This window comes from Strongylocentrotus purpuratus, unplaced genomic scaffold, assembly GCF_000002235.5.
Source record: "Strongylocentrotus purpuratus isolate Spur 01 unplaced genomic scaffold, Spur_5.0 spur5_scaffold_2, whole genome shotgun sequence".
Lineage (NCBI taxonomy): Eukaryota > Metazoa > Echinodermata > Echinoidea > Camarodonta > Strongylocentrotidae > Strongylocentrotus > Strongylocentrotus purpuratus.
Window position 1 is genome coordinate 21,912,531 of NW_022145605.1, and position 19,826 is coordinate 21,932,356.

Sequence of the window (19,826 nt, forward strand, 5' to 3'; positions counted from 1 at the left end):
ATTTAGACCTATTATTTTTTAATTAATTTTAAAACAATTTTATAAATTGGGGTAAAAAAAAAATATTCCACCTTTATGAGCGACAGTGTATTCATTACAATTAATTTCGACGTCTTTTCAATGAATTAATTATATCATGTGACACTTTTAGTATATTTTATATTATGTTCTAATTTTGTCAATTATGTGAAATGTGAAACAAATAAAACTTGAAAAAAAAAAACTTGAAGATTCCCATGAATGAATAGATGCCACCAAGTGCGTAAAGGTGTTTTAAGATACTCACGTTCGAATACAGTAATTGTGAACGTGCAAGACCATTCATTTTCACTTGGATCCTTGGCCACATACGTAACATCATATGTTCCTGGAGAGAACACACCTGGTCCGCGAGAAGAAGTGATTTGATATGTCGTGCCGGATTCATCTGTTGCTGTTGGAATTTGCCATGAAATGAATACCTGTGTTTGTCCACGAGGCACAGTCTCATTCAAGTTTGAAGGACAAGTAAAATCTAGAGGGGTGGTGTCAGCTGAAAGATATTGCAAAGGATAATCAATCCAGTTAAACAGAGACACAACCACATTAGTATGACTTTGCTACATAAATTCTAGAGCTACATATGACACTGAACTTAGAAATTATAATTATTAGAAAATAAATCATTTCATGTTTGTTATTCCGAAAGAAAAAACAGTCAGTCCGTCACTCAATATTCTGAAAGCGAGGTCTAGAAAGTAAACGGGTTCCCTTGCATAATTTCAATACACGGACACTGCTTATACGTTTAAATTTCGCAGATAGGACATACGTGACATGTTCATAATTCCGGCAAAATTCTACACAGAATTTGATGTTGGCTGCAAATGGGACACAGTACCTTTAAGTGACTCGGTAACATCGTTGAAGGTTGATTAAAATATTTCGTAATTTTTGTATGAAATGATACTTATAATCTTCCTTCTACTGTACCAACCATTTAACGTGCAAACAATCCTGAAAAAAGTTTAAACATTTTCAAGCCCCTCCTTTTTTTTCTTTTCGTGATGTCATGCAGGCGCCATTTTGTGAAATCACATTATCAATCATATCTTCATGAAGAGTCATCAAAGGTCATTCATATTCATATCACATATACTTTAGGTCAAGGGTCAACAGGTCATGTCATCAAAAGTTACATAAAGGTCACGATGCGCTCGTCAAAATTCAAAAATGCTCAAAATCACAAAACTATTATACGAGAGTACGAATCAGATCATTTTAAGCATTTCAAAAATCTCCACCCGCAGCGCCTACAAAAAGTAAACACGCCGTTTTTTTAGCATGGTTTGCATCAGCACCATTATCATCATCATCATGATCACCATCACGACCATCATCATCATCATCATCACCAAAATTATCATGATCATGATCATTATCTTTATAATCATTATCATGATCATCATTTATTCATCATCATGATCATCAAGGAGTTAATTTCATTATGGTCATGATTTTGATCATAATTATTTCTTGATATTTTGTTCATCAGTTAAGTTATCATTTCAGTTCAGGTCCAATCAGTTCAATCTATCAGTTCATCAGTACTTCATTCATCAGTCCATATCTTAATATATAATATTACATTAACATCATTATATTGGATCATTGAATTGAAGATGAGCATGATCATAAGAATTGAAGACAGACCACCTAATTCGTCCTCATGACGATTTAAATTTCTAGTTATTATTTATTTTTATTTCTCCACTTTTTGTGCACAGGATAACTCAACATCAGTTACTTAGGTCAATTTATTTTAATTTTGGTACAGTCATAGATCATTGTCATAAGACGTGTCATAAAACAACAGAAAATAAAATAAATTTTCAATAATTTATTGCTTTTACCCCGGTTCCCAACATAAACAAATCTTCTGTGTGCCCATTCCTTGAGCCATAATGCATGGCCGTCCAGAGGATTTTTTTTGATGTTGGAGACCGGGGTAAAATGCACTAAATTATTGCAAATTTATTGCATTTTCTGTTTTTTTTTTATTGTTGGAAACTGCCCCCTACCCTAGCCCCCGCTGCGTACAGTCATGGTTCAGTGACAAAGCAATGGCCTCGTAACTGTGAGGCCCCAGGATCAAAACCGTGTCGATGTGCTATATAAGTGCCCTTTTGTGGGGCATTAATCCTCATTACTGTCATTTATGACTTAAGGGAATAGGTCCCCTAGTTGATAAGCATAGTAGCATACACATGCTTTAGCTGTCACGCAAAACATAGATTGGCAAATTGTTATTCAATAAAATCTGAGAATTTATACTATTATTTAGACCTATTATTTTTTAATTAATTTTAAAACAATTTTATAAATTGGGGTAAAAAAAAAATATTCCACCTTTATGAGCGACAGTGTATTCATTACAATTAATTTCGACGTCTTTTCAATGAATTAATTATATCATGTGACACTTTTAGTATATTTTATATTATGTTCTAATTTTGTCAATTATGTGAAATGTGATACAAATAAAACTTGAAAAAAAAAAACTTGAAGATTCCCATGAATGAATGGAATGCCACCAAGTGCGTAAAGGTGTTTTAAGATACTCACGTTCGAATACAGTAATTGTGAACGTGCAAGACCATTCATTTTCACTTGGATCCTTGGCCACATACGTAATATCATATGTTCCTGGAGAGAACACACCTGGTCCGCGAGAAGAAGTGATTTGATATGTCGTGCCGGATTCATCTGTTGCTGTTGGAATTTGCCATGAAATGAATACCTGTGTTTGTCCACGAGGCACAGTCTCATTCAAGTTTGAAGGACAAGTAAAATCTAGAGGGGTGGTGTCAGCTGAAAGATATTGCAAAGGATAATCAATCCAGTTAAACAGAGACACAACCACATTAGTATGACTTTGCTACATAAATTCTAGAGCTACATATGACACTGAACTTAGAAATTATAATTATTAGAAAATAAATCATTTCATGTTTGTTATTCCGAAAGAAAAAACAGTCAGTCCGTCACTCAATATTCTGAAAGCGAGGTCTAGAAAGTAAACGGGTTCCCTTGCATAATTTCAATACACGGACACTGCTTATACGTTTAAATTTCGCAGATAGGACATACGTGACATGTTCATAATTCCGGCAAAATTCTACACAGAATTTGATGTTGGCTGCAAATGGGACACAGTACCTTTAAGTGACTCGGTAACATCGTTGAAGGTTGATTAAAATATTTCGTAATTTTTGTATGAAATGATACTTATAATCTTCCTTCTACTGTACCAACCATTTAACGTGCAAACAATCCTGAAAAAAGTTTAAACATTTTCAAGCCCCTCCTTTTTTTTCTTTTCGTGATGTCATGCAGGCGCCATTTTGTGAAATCACATTATCAATCATATCTTCATGAAGAGTCATCAAAGGTCATTCATATTCATATCACATATACTTTAGGTCAAGGGTCAACAGGTCATGTCATCAAAAGTTACATAAAGGTCACGATGCGCTCGTCAAAATTCAAAAATGCTCAAAATCACAAAACTATTATACGAGAGTACGAATCAGATCATTTTAAGCATTTCAAAAATCTCCACCCGCAGCGCCTACAAAAAGTAAACACGCCGTTTTTTTAGCATGGTTTGCATCAGCACCATTATCATCATCATCATGATCACCATCACGACCATCATCATCATCATCATCACCAAAATTATCATGATCATGATCATTATCTTTATAATCATTATCATGATCATCATTTATTCATCATCATGATCATCAAGGAGTTAATTTCATTATGGTCATGATTTTGATCATAATTATTTCTTGATATTTTGTTCATCAGTTAAGTTATCATTTCAGTTCAGGTCCAATCAGTTCAATCTATCAGTTCATCAGTACTTTATTCATCAGTCCATATCTTAATATATAATATTACATTAACATCATTATATTGGATCATTGAATTGAAGATGAGCATGATCATAAGAATTGAAGACAGACCACCTAATTCGTCCTCATGACGATTTAAATTTCTAGTTATTATTTATTTTTATTTCTCCACTTTTTGTGCACAGGATAACTCAACATCAGTTACTTAGGTCAATTTATTTTAATTTTGGTACAGTCATAGATCATTGTCATAAGACGTGTCATAAAACAACAGAAAATAAAATAAATTTTCAATAATTTATTGCTTTTACCCCGGTTCCCAACATAAACAAATCTTCTGTGTGCCCATGCCTTGAGCCATAATGCATGGCCGTCCAGAGGATTTTTTTGATGTTGGAGACCGGGGTAAAATGCACTAAATTATTGCAAATTTATTGCATTTTCTGTGTTTTTTTATTGTTGGAAACTGCCCCCTACCCTAGCCCCCGCTGCGTACAGTCATGGTTCAGTGACAAAGCAATGGCCTCGTAACTGTGAGGCCCCAGGATCAAAACCGTGTCGATGTGCTATATAAGTGCCCTTTTGTGGGGCATTAATCCTCATTACTGTCATTAATGACTTAAGGGAATAGGTCCCCTAGTTGATAAGCATAGTAGCATACACATGCTTTAGCTGTCACGCAAAACACAGATTGGTAAATTGTTATTCAATAAAATCTGAGAATGTATACTATTATTTAGATCTATTATTTTTTAATTAATTTTAAAACAATTCCATAAATTGGGGTAAAACAAAAATATTCCACCTTTATGAGCGACAGTGTATTCATTACAATTAATTTCGACGTCTTTTCAAAGAATTAATTATATCATGTGACACTTCCAGTATATTTTATATTATGTTCTAATTTTGTCAAATATGTGAAATGTGAAACAAATAATATAGGATTTCCCGGCCAAATTCGCGATTTTGTCATTCAAATTAATTTGTCTTACGTTCAAATTCGACGGTTTTAGTGCAGACAGGTATACCTCGGGTTTATATTCCCTTTTCTAGTTTTCAAATCTATGGAATTTTCGTTAGAATCTACGTATGTTTCATTCAAATTATTGAACAATGTGCTTCTTTCGCTATTTGGTCATTCGATTTGGCGCAACACAATTTTCTGACAACGCGACGGTGTACTTCTAGCATTCTAATTCATTTGTAGCATTCAAATTAGCACTTTGTGCACTTTAATTGATGGTCAATATACATTTCTCGTTTATTACACACTTTTTATAGCTCATTCTTTTTCTTTCAAGATTGTTTTTTCATGTGTATTTCATCATATTTCATTTTCTTGCATTTATACACTTATACTTATTAGATTTATCTGATATTCATCAGCATTTAAGTTTGATTGTTAAGAAGAAAAAAACGACTTGCATCTACGGACCTGATGGTCTCAGTATATTTGTAAATGTGCATGTAAGGAAGTTGTTTGTCTTATGTTTCATCATAAATTTATCATAATTTCATCATAATTTCATTATGGAAGAGGGGTACAATATTGTGACTGGGGTAGGATCTAGAGTCAACAATTTGAACATGATTCATTATTTAGCCATGTCTTTAGCCATCGATCTGCTGGCGGGCAAGTAAACTATGAAAATCTTTAAGAAAAACAGAGGGGTGTGCTGGGTATAAGAGACGATGTGAATTACTTTTGTAAAATTCCGAGTCTGTAGTATACTAAAAAGGGGCGATTGAGGGTACCCCCACCTTTCCCGTGTATATGAACATGTCCGTGCAGAAATGCCATATCCCTTGATTTCGTCCCTTCTTTACTTTATGTCTGACTACATCCATCCAAAATAAATAAATGGAATAACAGCTTAGACCCCAATGACAAATCATGCATTTTAACTGCATTATTTAAAAACTGTAAAAGTTTGTTGCAATTCTTCCCCATAACATTCCTAACTTGAATACAAATATTACGAATATGAATGACAGGTGTTAATTTGAATGATAAAAATTAAGCTTCGACAAGTGAATATTAATTTGAATGCTAGTTGAGCAGTTTCTAAATTGAATGACAGATCTATGAAACCCTTCGACCAAAATCCTAAATTAAATACAAAAACTGGAAAATCGAATGATAATTGGCATGGCAAAGCCGATCTGCGCTAACTTAAATGCAAAGTAAATGAATTCGAATGACAAACACGCGAATTTGGCCGGGAAATCCTATATTGAAAAAAAAAATTGAAGATTTCCATGAATGAATGGAATGCCACTAAGTGCGTAAGGTGTTTTAAGATACTCACGTTCGAATACAGTAATTGTGAACGTGCAAGACCATTCATTTTCACTTGGATCCTTGGCCACATACGTAATATCATATGTTCCTGGAGAGAACACACCCGGTCCGCGAGAAGAAGTGATTTGATATGTCGTGCCGGATTCATCTGTTGCTGTTGGAATTTGCCATGAAATGAATACCTGTGTTTGTCCACGAGGCACAGTCTCATTCAAGTTTGAAGGACAAGTAAAATCTAGAGGGGTGGTGTCAGCTGAAAGATATTGCAAAGGATAATCAATCCAGTTAAACAGAGACACAACCACATTAGTATGACTTTGCTACATAAATTCTAGAGCTACATATGACACTGAACTTAGAAATTATAATTATTAGAAAATAAATCATTTCATGTATGCTATTCCGAAAGAAAAAAACAGTCAGTCCGTCACTCAATATTCTGAAAGCGAGGTCTCGAAAGTAAACGGGTTCCCTTGCATAATTTCAATACACGGACACTGCTTATACGTTTAAATTTCGCAGATAGGACATACGTGACATGTTCATAATTCCGGCAAAATTGATCACCATCACGACCATCATCATCATGATCATCATCACAAAAATTATCATGATCATGATCATTATCTTTATAATCATTATCATGATCATCATCTATTCATCATCATGATCATCAAGGAGTTAATTTCATTATGGTCATGATTTTGATCATAATTATTTCTTGATATTTTGTTCATCAGTTAAGTTATCACTTCAGTTCAGGTCCAATCAGTTCAATCTATCAGTTCATCAGTACTTCATTCATCAGTCCATATCTTAATACATAATACTACATTAACATCATTATATTGGATCATTGAATTGAAGATGAGCGTGATCATAAGAATTGAAGACAGACCACCTAATTCGTCCTCATGACGATTTAAATCACTATTTATTATTTATTTTTATTTCTCCACTTTTTGTGCACAGGATAACTCAACATCAGTTACTTAGGTCAATTTTTTTTAATTTTGGTACAGTCATAGATCATTGTCATAAGACGTGTAATTAAACAACAGAAAATGAAACAAATTCACAATAATTTATTGCTTTTACCCCGGTTCCCAACATGAACAAATCTTCTGTGTGCCCGTGCCTTGAGCCATAATGCGTGGCCGTCCAGAGGATTTTTTTGATGATGGAGACCGGGGTAAAATGCACTAAATTATTGCAAATTTATTGCATTTTCTGTGTTTTTTTTTTATTTATGGAAACTGCCCCCTACCCTAGCCCCCGCTGCGTACAGTCATGGTTCAGTGACAAAGCAATGGCCTCGTAACTGTGAGGCCCCAGGATCAAAACCGTGTCGATGTGTTATATAAGTGCCCTTTTGTGGGGCATTAATCCTCATTACTGTCATTTATGACTTAAGGGAATATGTCCCTAGTTGATAAGCATAGTAGCATACACATGCTTTAGCTGTCACGCAAAACGCTGATTGGCAAATTGTTATTCAATAAAATCTGAGAATGTATACTATTATTTAGATCTATTATTTTTTAATTAATTTTAAAACAATTCCATAAATTGGGGTAAAAAAAATATATTCCACCTTTATGAGCGACAGTGTATTCATTACAATTAATTTCGACGTCTTTTCAAGGAATTAATTATATAATGTGACACTTCTAGTATATTTTATATTATGTTCTAATTTTGTCAATTATGTGAAATGTGAAACTATAGGCTACCTCAGTCTACAAAACTGTCCTTACAAATGACCCATATTTCGTAATAGAGGAATTTCTGTCGTGTACATAATGGTATTAAAAAGAGAATGTTAACGTTCGGTTTGGAGAGATAAACATGCACGTGTTTCGTGTTAACCATCATTACTAGGGTCCATCAAATACACTGAATAATATGTGTACGTGTGCCAGCTTTTGTTTAGGGACGGCCATGCACCTGTCTGATTACATAAGACATTGAATCCTATTTTGTTAAGCTCTTGGATGGCCCCCAGCTATATGATAAAATACTACAGTGCTCCCAGAAACTAGGAAAACTGAATCGGTCCATAAGTATCTTACTACATTGCCCAGCACCACGTGACTTGCAAGTAGGCCCCAGGGTTCGAATCGCATCGGCCGTTATAATAAGAACTTCGCGCATGAGCATATACAGCAGCTATGCTTGTTGTCGCACCATTGGTCTTGCAGGAGGTCCGTTACATAATGTTCGAAACACATGCTGCATGGAGGTATCGGTGTTGCTACTTGCACATATATGGTGCTGTTATTCCGCCCGTAAAAAGCGCTGAAGATGACGACTTTTTCGGGGACCCCTCTCTTGAAGTAAGCTTCCGAGCTTTCGTGGTTTATCCTGTTCAAGCCTTCAAGCTGACTTAACTGCAATGACGATATCGTCATTCCCTTGTTTTCCGCGTTTACATTCTGCCCAATAAATGTTCCTTCCTATCTCCACTATCCTAGATCCTACAGACTTCTAACGAATTCCTGTAGATAGTCTAAGACATGTTCTTTCATCTGCGGTGAATAACTGGGTTTTCAATGTGCCATCTTCGTACTCGAAATTCAAATCCGAAACCGACTCCGTCAAAAATCTCTAAAATTCTTCAAAAATGAACCTCTAAAAATCTAGAATTGCCATAACTTTCTCATACCAATTAGGTTTCGTGTCCATTTCTTGCAGTATCTTTATCTCATGATTGCAACAAAAAAAAAGCCATCCTGAATTTAACGAGTTGCTTTTCAGTCCAGCTTAAACATCCATACATTGCACCAAAGATTAAAGACATGAAATTTGATTGCAATGATTTGAAAATCTATCGTCCCGTAGCAAACCTTTTGTTTTAGTGAAAGTTGATTGAGAGAGCCATGGTAATGCGACTAGATGATCACTTAACTAGCGATTCTCTGTATGCAAAGACTCAATCTGCATATCACACTGATCATAATTGTGAAACAGCCCTTAATTGTTTGTGTTTTTAATGATTTGCTTCTAACTGCAGACAAAGGTGAAGAAGCCATTTTAATGTTATTAGACTATTCTTCTGCATTTGTTACCATCAATCATGCACTTTTGATTCGGCGTTTCCAAGCACTGTATGGCATTGAAAATAGTGCACTTAAAGATAAAGTTGAGTTCCTGTCATGTGATTGCATTGTGAAAGAAACGGTGTGGAATCTATCAGAAAAGGTTGATCATCTAGTATATAAGTATTTGTGTGTATTGCAAGGTTCTGGAATCATCAAAATGATAAGAAATTTTGCCAAATCTTGGCAAAGTTACGAGCACTGTACACAGAATGATGTATATGGGACTACACGAGCACATGGCGAAAAAAACCTACCCCGGATTTTTACGATGTTTCATGTCATATTTAGAATATGAAGACATTTGAAGAGCCATGCTTTTCAGGGAACATGATTAATCTGTTGTTCTTCCACCTTGCATAATAACAATAATAACGCTCACAAATAATTTGTTACCTCTTCCCAGAACTCAACCTTCTTTTTAAGTGGGTGCATTCATATTTCACCGCAGATCGCAGTCCGTCATTATAGATTCTCAAGAGTCAACAGCCACCTTTTTGAGTGAAGATGTTCCTCAAGGTTCCGTGTTCGGGCCGCTGGCATTTTCAATGTACACTCAACCACTAGAAAAAGTAATCAATTCTCAAGGCTCATCAACAATGATCAATGCCGATGATATGCAGATCTATTGCTTTTTCAAACATTCATGTATTGAATCTTCTCTATCAGCTTTGAACAAGTGTCTTAATGATGTAAAACAGGGTTTTACAATAATTCCTTGTTCTTTTAATAATGAAGAGAAAAAAACAAGTGGTGCATATTTCATCACGGTTTCACCAAGCTGAGTGCCTTAATTGCAGTGTTGCTTGAAGGCCATGTTTTGCAGCCTTCGAAATTTAGGTGTCATATGTGACAAACATTTATTACTGACTGATCAAGTAAGTAAAGTTCGCCGTGCAGCCTCCTTCTTATATAAAATAGGACAAATTAGGTGTTACTTAGATGAACAACTTACAGAACGACTAGTTCATAGTCGTAATGTGTCATATCGATAATTGTAATGCTCTTCTCTACAATCTATCTGAAAATCAACTGAATCGAATCCAAAGAATCCAAAATTCTGCTGCACGGCTTTGACATTTTCCATCGGAGCTTTGACCCCACTTTGCATAATGTATGCAAGAGTCGCGTGACGCGAAAGTTATATGAGAGTTAGGGCGTCGGTCATTGACCGCTATCTATAACGAGGCAGTGCGAACCACCCAATGTTTGCTCCAGCAAGGAATTGTGATAGATAGTTGTTTCCTTGTGTGGTTTTGAGTCGGATTGAAATGGAAGGTGTTTCAGGCAATATCGAACAGCCAGTTATCAGAGGACAAAAAGGGGAGCCTGTATCATTAGATTGCTTTAACTAATGCAATTAATGTGGCCGTACCAGGAGCTTAACTTGAGCGATTGTGGGAATTCATAGTTATGTTGACAATCAACTTGAATATCAAAAGATAGCCAACGAAAACGCTTCTTAAGACGTATAAAAGCTCAAAGCAAAGAAAATACAGTTCAGGTTCAAATGGAACAAGGAGCAAGTAAACTTTAATTGTTGCATATTAGATCAATTACAAGAAGCCAAGAAATCTTTTCCCTTGGGCAGTAGTGCAACTCCAATCCTTCAGAAAGCCGAACAAGATTTAAGGCAAAGGAACAAGTTGGTCAAGCTTGCAGACAAGTCTGAAGCGGGTTGGATGGCTGTTGATGAATATCTGGCTGATGATTTGGCCGAGGATAGTGAGGATGATAAGAAAATTCGTTCTGTCGAACCCAGAGCGGCAGCCAGAAAGAAAAAGTCTGGTGTCAAATCTGTTAAAAAACCCAAGCCATATCAAGCGAGAACACCGGTGGCTTCTCCCGCCAATCCAGCATAAATGGCTATCCTAATAATAATTTCCGTGGCCCAATCCGTCATAATGCCTCATATACTAGACCATTCCATCCTAGTTACCAATCAGGACACAAGGCAACCGATTTCTGTTTCGCCTGTTGGAGAATGGCCATTAGCGAAGGAATTGCCCTAGCTACAGCCCCAAACTATCGAAAGATAGCCAGTAACCGACGTTGCAGAGCAGAATAAAGGTAAATATTATCGGTTCCGAGTATTGGCTATATTTGCAGTATTATAATACCTCTTTTATAAAATAAAAGACTTGCATAATTGTTCTTAGTACCATAAATTTGGTACAGAATAAAGTAATAGGTTGTATAACATTCACTTGTAATACGAATTAGTTAAAATTGTACCAAAATTGCATACGTTTAGTAATTGAGTAAAAGCTAGGATGATATAATGTAATACATAGGTACGTAGTTTATGAAAGACTGAGCCACTATAAGATAGGATTGTGAATTTTGCAAATTTCACGTTGTCGGATGAAAATGGTGACTGAGAGTTCATCGTTTCGTACCTAATACAGATTTTTCGATATTATGGTGATTTAAAGTTGTGGTTTCACTAATTACCCCAAGATTTTCGTAAGATGAGCCATGCTTGCCCTTGTGCATCAGCCTCGGGTATTCCCATTTATCCTACCACAAATCCAATTAGTACGGATGCAGACGCGATGATGATGGAACTAGTAGTAGCCCCGGATTTAAGCAAATTGAATGCGTTGCCTAAAAAAAGGACACAAACCAACCAGTTAGGTACGATCCTGAGTTTTTTCTTAATAATAATTGTCATAAATATGAACAAGGAATTTCAGAGCCATTAGTAAGAGGAAGGCTCAAAGCATCTGTTGAATTTTGGTGCGCTATTGGTGCGGAACCAGAGATTTTTAATATCGTTAGTGAAAGGTACAAATTACCTTTTGTGAACACACTTCCTTCAACTTGTTTCAAGAACAATAAATCTGCAATTAACTGTAATGATTATGTTTTGGAAGCTGTGAATGATCTTCTGTCTAAGAACCTTATTGTAGAATGTCTAACTAAACCTTGCGTAGTGAATCCCTTATCAGTTTCATTTCAGAGTTCTGGTTAGCTAAGACTTAGTTTGGATCTAAGGTATGTCAACCAATTCTTGTGGAAATAGAAGGTTAAGTTTGAAGATTGGAATATTGCTCTTGAATTTTTCCACAAGGTGACTTTATGTTCATTTTTGACCTAAAGTCTGGTAACCATAATTTTGATATTTTTAAGTAACATTGCAAATATCTAAGCTTTAGTTGGGAGATCGGAAAGGCAGTTAAATACTTTTCTTTCCAAGTTTTGCCGTTTGGTCTATCGACAGCTCCGTATATATCCGACATCTTGTTAGACATTGGAGGAAGAAAGGATATGTTATTATTGTTATCCTTGATGACGGTTGGTGTAGATGTGATTATTTACGTTCATGCGAGTTAGTATCAAATAGCTTCAAAGATGATTTGTTAGCCGCAAGATTTGTGCCTAATATTGAGAAGTCTGTCTGGACCCCCATAACCAAGTTGAATTGGTTGGGTATGACTTCGGATTCCGAGGCAGGAGCTATAAGAGTGATTGAAAGCCGAATCTCTGATATGTTTGAATGTATTGATAGGCTGTCTTTGAAATTTCCTTGGTTTCAGCCAGAGAATTAGACTTTTTTGCAGGCAAAGATATGTCATTATATCCAATTGTAGGGAACGTGTCGCAACTGAGAACTAGATTTCTGTCCATGAAGGTAACAAAACGTCTACATTGGGACAAGATTTATAAGTTAGCCGTTGACAGTCTTGTGTTCAAAAAGGTTTTATTTTGGAAAGAAAATCCAAATAGATTAAATAACAGACATTTGTTTGAGTATTCGACACCTCAACATTGGATGTTGCGCCTGGACGGCTCAGTGTGGAGAACTGAAATTTTTCCAGAATTGGAAGTGTGATGAAATTGGTAAAAGTTCAACATGAAGAGAACTCAAAGGAGTTTCATTGGCAATAGAAGCATTCTCGCCAAGTTTGAAAGGAAATTAAGTCAATTAGGTGTTTACTGATAACACAAGTGTAGAGGTCAACATGAGAAAAGGCAGTATGAAAGTCGATCTGCATGATTTAGCATTGCGTATCGCTGAGTTTTGTAACAGTCTTCCCTTAGAAGTTTCTGTCATTCTGTGCAATGGGTCCCGAGAGACGAGAATGTAGAGGCAGATATCCTGAGTAGACAAGAAGATTTCGATGACTGGGGTGTTACTGCAGAGTTTTTATAGTTCATTGATACTAAATTGGGCCCGCACACAGTAGATAGATTTGCTGATGAGTTCAATCATAAATTACCGGTGTTTAAAGATAAAGACCAGCTATATGCGATTGCATTGTGAAAGAAACATTGTGGAATCGATCGGAAAAGGTTGATCATCAATTATTGATGTTTACTGCAAGGTTCTGGAATCATCAAAATGATAAGAAATTTGACCCAGTCTTCGTAAAGTTACAAGCACTGTACACAGAAATATGTATATGGGACTATACGCACACGTGCGCGACACGTGCGTTTATCTCTCACATAAACAAATCGATAAATTAATTTACCAAATATATCAATTAGTAGGCGGTTCCTCGGCAAAATTGTTATCATCATGTATTAGTCAAAACATATTCTTTCACATTGGTAATTAAGAGCTTCCATTTCATTTTTTGAAATTGGGGCGTTTCCAATACTGGTCTTTACATTTAATTCTAAATTCTGGTGTCCTTCTCCTATGCGTTTTCTTGTGATTGGAGTAAGGAGATGAATGGGTTGATCCCCTTATCTCCCTAGTGGGAAGGGCGATCAAACATGTTAAATATTGTCGGGCCTTCATGGCCGTCTGCCCCATTTTGGCCTCTTTTGTTTTCATCAAAAAGTGCAGTAAACCTGGTGGTTGATGTCATGAGATTTTCTGATCCAAAGCGTGTCTTTGTCCAAGGTCGCAACCCTGATTCTGTTTTTGGGACTTCCAAGATGACAAGTGAGGTCTTGTGCCTGAGGTTGGATGGAAGAAATATACTAGGGTTCCAGATATTTGAAGTTAATCTCAGCAGGTAAAAGTGATTTGAGACTGGAAACAGAGATATATTGTCAGAGGCGGCCCTCCTGGGGGACAGGGGGGGGGGGGAACAGTGCCCCCACTTTTTCAGATACCCCAAAAGTGCCCCTTTTTACATAGGAAAAGTGCCCCTTTTATTTTGTAAGAAGTGCCCCTTTTACATAGGAAAGGTGCCCCTTTTACTTTGACAAGTGCCCCTATTACTTTATAAAAGTGCCCTTTCCCCCTTTTCACCTCTGACGAATGCCCTTTTTATTGTTGACACGTGCCCCTTTTCCTTCGACATGTTTCCATTTTCCTTTGCAATAAGTGTCCATTTTCCATTCCCATAAATCTTGAAATTATCTTGAATAAGTGCCCTTTTTAATCTCTAGTAAGTGCCTCCTTTCAGGTACGAGAAGTGCCCTTTTTCACTTTTAATAAGTGCCCCCCCCCCCCTTCACCTCTGATAATTGCCCTATTCAAAACTGAGAGGTGCTCCTTTTACTTTGACAACTTCCCCTTTTTTCCTTTGTAAGAAGTGCCCCTTCTCCTTTTAATAACTACCCCTTTCTTAAACTCGGATGAGCACACCTTTCATTTTAACATGTGCCCCTCTTATTTTCTAATAGGTGCCCCTTTTCCTTATGATAAGTGCCCCCATTAAAAAGAAAGAGCTCCTTCCCCTTCTCATAACTGCCCCTTTTAAACATCTGAACGGTGCTCCCTTTTCATTCAACAAATTCCCCTTTTAATAATGATACGTGCCCCTTTTCCTTTCTAATACATGTAAGGGACCTATCCCCTTTTCACCTCTTATAAATGCCCCTATCAAAATATGAGGGGTGCCCCTTTTCTGTCAACAAATGCCTATTTCCCATTTTCGTTAACGCCTCTTTTTCATCACCGGTGAGTGCCTCTTTTCAGGTGAAAAAATACCTCATTTTCGCCTCTTATAATTATCCTTTGTACTTTGACACGTGCTCCTTTTCTTTTCTAATAAGTGTCTTATCCCTTTCGATAATTCGTCGCTGTTACCCTTTTCATGTAATCATTAAACGTGCCCCTTATTTAAAGCGACTAAGAGCAATTTCCCCCAAAGTTCGCTCACTGCGCTCGCTCGCGTTTAAAGATGATATAATTATGTTACTTATCAAAGTTGTTTTCAGTCTTCCGTTATGAGAATGTGCTTATAACCCCATCACGATTGGCTTTTTTCCTCTTTATAAGATGTAATTTTTCGCACTGCGACCTCACAGATCTTTAAAATTTTTCTCGCTCGCTTCGCTCGCTCGTAAATGCATATTCAGACATCACACCCAAACTGTAAAGTATGATGCCTAAGCGATATCTTGTATGATGTATGAAGAGAAACAAATATTGAAATCATCCCTGATAATGTAATCACAATGTAGTGATATATACCAATGTCTAACAAATTGTATATTTTCGCTTTGAGATTTCCCACTGTAGGTGCCCTTTTTTGTTGGTGCCCCCCACTTTGGAAGTCGCTCGGCCGCCCCTTTATATGGTATATACACGAATGTGTATTGTTATGAGATAACAAGATTGATTGTGCAGCGCATTGCATTTAGGAGAGTTATAATAAGCCCGGATGGTCTTCTCTCCGTTTATACATGTTGTATAGTAGATTGGTCATGTGGATGACTATTTTTGAGTGTTTTCAAATACATTTAACCGTTAGGTTTAATGAAGTCAATTTCTCGCATGAGAACAAATTTTTCAATTCTTCTCTGTATATTGAATTGCAGGATAACAAGTGACCATAAATCATTGCAGGAAGTGTTGATGGCATCTAGAGCTACTAGCACTGTACCGAAATACAGGAAAGCTTTTGAAGATTGGAAGTCCTGGTGTGCTGCAAACTGTGTGTGTGAGTTACCGGCACAAAAGGCGGATATCGTAAGGTATTATATGAGCATGTATAATAATGACGCAACTTATTCGAGGATTGAGAAGCACTCTTTGGCATTAAATGGTTTCCTGACTGCTCGCCAGTAACCGAGATAAATCCCTGTAATTCAAGATTTTTTCATCTACTTCTTGCTTGGTTGAAAAGAATTCTAGCTCATCCTAAATGTAAGAAGGAACCTATAACTCCAGAATTCTGATTAAACTTGTTAATAAGTATGGTTATTCTAATTGTTTCAAGGAAGCCAGATTGTGTTCTATATGACACTGTTACCTTAATATTACGCAGGCTTTTTTAGGGACGCTGAGCTAGTGGAGCTCAGAGAGTGTGATATTTCTGTACATACTCTACATGTCGAATGTTTCATTCAGCATAGTAAAACTGACCAATATAAAGAAGGTGCAAGGGTCATTATTGCTGCAACAGGCAGACCTACCTGTCAAGTTGACATGTTGAATAAATATATGCTACTAGGTGATATCATTCCAGGTTCTTCAGAGGAATACCTTTTCCGCCCATTGACGCTCAAGAAATCCTTGAAGAAATATGTTTGAGAGGGGGCAAATTGTCGTATACAACATGCCGTGATCTTGTTAAGGCTGCCTTATCTTCAATAGGGTTAGATTTATCATACTTTGGCCTACATAGCCTTAAAGTAGGCGGTGCCTCTGCGGCAGCTGCTATAGGTATATCTGATCGTCTTTTCAAGAAACATGGCAGGTGGAAATCTGATTCTGCTAAGGATGCTTATGTAAAATAATCTCTGCAGAACCAGCTAAGTGTATAATCTTGGCATTTAACTGAGTCTGAGCAGGTAGTAGGAATTCATAAATTCCTAATTTATTATCTTAAAATCTTACAGTGGACAGGGACGGATCCAGGAGGGGCGGGGGTATAGGGGGCACGTGCCCTCCCGGCCGCCCAAAATATGTTAAAATCAGCCCTAAATTCGCCAAAATGTGCTGAAAAATGGGGAAGTAGCCCCCCCCCCGGCAATTTTTGTTAATAATTATTTTCGTTAAAAAAAAAATATACAAATGGCTGACCTAAAAAGATGACCTTACCCCTCCCCCCTCCCCTCCCCCAACGGATCAAAATGTCAGATTTACAAATTACGTGACCAAAAAAAAATGTGCCGTGTCTAGTCATTCCTGAAAATCGTCAGCCTTTGTTAGGATTACGGACAAGTGAAGACTTGTATCTGGTGAAACGGGTGTATCATGTAGAGAAACAAACAGAACACGTAACGGGTAAAAGTGTAGTTCAAGACTATCGAGATGTTTTTGTAGGTCTAGGTTGTCTTCCTGGGCATCACATTGAGAAAGGACGCACATCCTGTTCAGCATGCATGTCGCAAAGTTCCATTTCCACTTCAAGATAAACTCGAAGACGAGTTAGATAAGATGGAACGAATGGACGTAATCCTGACACGAGTTGATGAGCCAACTGATTGGCTTTCTTCTCTCGTGGTGGTGATGAAAAAGAATGGTAAACTCAGGGTCTGTCTAGATCCAAGAGACCTGAACCGAGCAATTAAAAGAGAACACTATCAATTGCTATAAAGAGCTGAAATAACTGCACATTTTGCAGGAGCCAGATACTTCAGCAAGTTAGATGCATCTAGTGGTTTTTGGCAGATCCAACTAGATGACGAAAGCTCCAAACTTTGTACGTTTATCACGCCATACGGAAGGTACAAGTTCTTGAGACTACCTTTTGGTATTTGTAGTGCTCTGGAAGTCTATCACAAGATAGAGCACCAACTGTTTGCACACATTCCGGGAGTTAACACAATGATGGATGATGTGATTGTATGGGGAACTACCCAACAGGAGCATGGTGACAGGTTAAGAGAGGTTTTCAGCATTGGGAGAAAAATGAATCTCAAGTTGAACAAAGACAAATGCGAGTTCAATGTCAAGAAGCTCACATTCATTGGTGACTTGATCAGTGATCAAGGAGTTCAACCTGATCCAAAGAAAGTGTCTGCTAACATTGAGAGACCGAAATGTCGGATAGATGTCCAACGGTTCTTAGGTATGATCAATTACCAAGGGAAGTTCATTCCAGATCTGTCGACCAAGTCAGCAGCGCTGAGACATCCACTAGACAAAAAGAATGTATGGACATGGGATCATGCACAAGAGGATGCATGGAATCAGCTGAAACAAGCTAAGAGCCAGTCCTACATTTTTATGACTACAAGAAACCAACCAAGCTGTCAGCAGACGCATCAAAGGATGATATTGGTGCAGTGCTACTACAGCAATATGATCAAGATTGGGTTCCGATCGCATATGCATCTAGATCAATGACTGATGCAGAGACTAGATATGCACAGATCGAGAAAGAATTGCTGGCAATCACATACGCATGTGAAAGATTCCATCAAAACATCTATGGTCAACAAGTAGAAGTGGAGACTGATCACAAGCCACTTATTCCACTGTTTGTAAAGTCACTGGGTGACTGTCCCCTACGCATTCAAAGGTTACTAATCAGGGTACAGAGATATGATCTCAAGGTCTCGTACACGCCTGGAAAGTACATGTATACTGCTGATACATTGTCCAGAGCAGTAGATCCAAAGGCTGAGTTGAATGCTGAAACTGAGGAAGATATCAGAGTCTACGTAGATGCTATTGTCAAGAGCATGCCAGTTACATCGAATAAACGAAATCAGATTGTCGTAGAGACAAAGAAAGATGATCAACTGCAAAAGCTGCTAGGCATCATCAGAGATGGTTGGCCGGAAACGAAGCAGCAATGTCCAGTTCGAATCAGGGAATACTAGAACATCAGGAGTGAACTCTCTGAAGCAGATGGCATCATCTTCAAAGGCAGCAAAATAGTGGTTCCCACTACGATGAGAAGGTTCATGCTAAACAAAATCCATGTAGGACACTTAGGCATCGAGAAGTGTAAGAAACGTGCTAGAGAAGTCATCTATTGGCCCAGAATCAACACAGACATCACTGAAATGGTCCAAAGTTGTACTTCATGCCTAATGTACAGACCAAAACAGCAAGCTGAAAGTCTACATCCTCATGACGTGCCGAACCGCCCGTGGGAAAAAGTTGCTGTTGATTTGTTCACGCTGAACGATAGAGAGTACATGGTCATCGTCGACTACTATTCACAATTCATTGAAGTATGTACTATGACTTCTACTAGTAGCAAGGCCGTGATCAACCATTTGAAAGCAGTATTTGCTCGCCATGGAACGCCATGTGAACTGATGTCGGATAATATGGTCCTCAACTCGCAAGCCAAGAGTTCCAGAGCTTTGCAAAAGAATGGGATTTTCACCATACTACATCGAGTCCATATTATCCGCAATCCAATGGCCTCGCAGAGAATGCTGTGAAGATTGTAAAAAAACTCATATTGAAGTCACAGCACAGTGGACAGGATATCCACAGAGCTCTACAACTCTATCGCAGTTCATAACTCGACAACCAACAGGTCAATACTCGATCAGTGAGGGAAAGAAAGGAGGATCATAAGGTGAAGCAAAAAGAGCGATTCGACAAACATATGCTCGAGACGTGTCAAAGCTAAAGCCTGGAGAATATGTCATACTCCAAGACGTGAAAACCGATACCTGGTCGAAACGTGGTATTGTCAGGTCTGTCCA

The 19,826-nt window shown here is 37.5% G+C and overlaps 1 protein-coding gene across 1 annotated transcript in view; it reads right to left on the reverse strand.

The window, feature by feature from the left end:
• The window catches only part of LOC105442731, an 89,340-nt gene extending 75,273 nt beyond the window's left edge, over positions 1-14,067 (reverse strand). The window contains exons 1-4 of the mRNA XM_030991118.1: positions 14,047-14,067; positions 6,212-6,524; positions 2,605-2,850; positions 287-532 (exon numbers count right to left, since the gene is read on the reverse strand). Of these exons, the coding sequence (XP_030846978.1) occupies positions 287-532; positions 2,605-2,850; positions 6,212-6,524; positions 14,047-14,067 (826 nt within the window). The remainder of the gene's footprint in view (positions 1-286; positions 533-2,604; positions 2,851-6,211; positions 6,525-14,046) is intronic.
• Between the last annotated feature and the right edge of the window lie 5,759 nt (positions 14,068-19,826).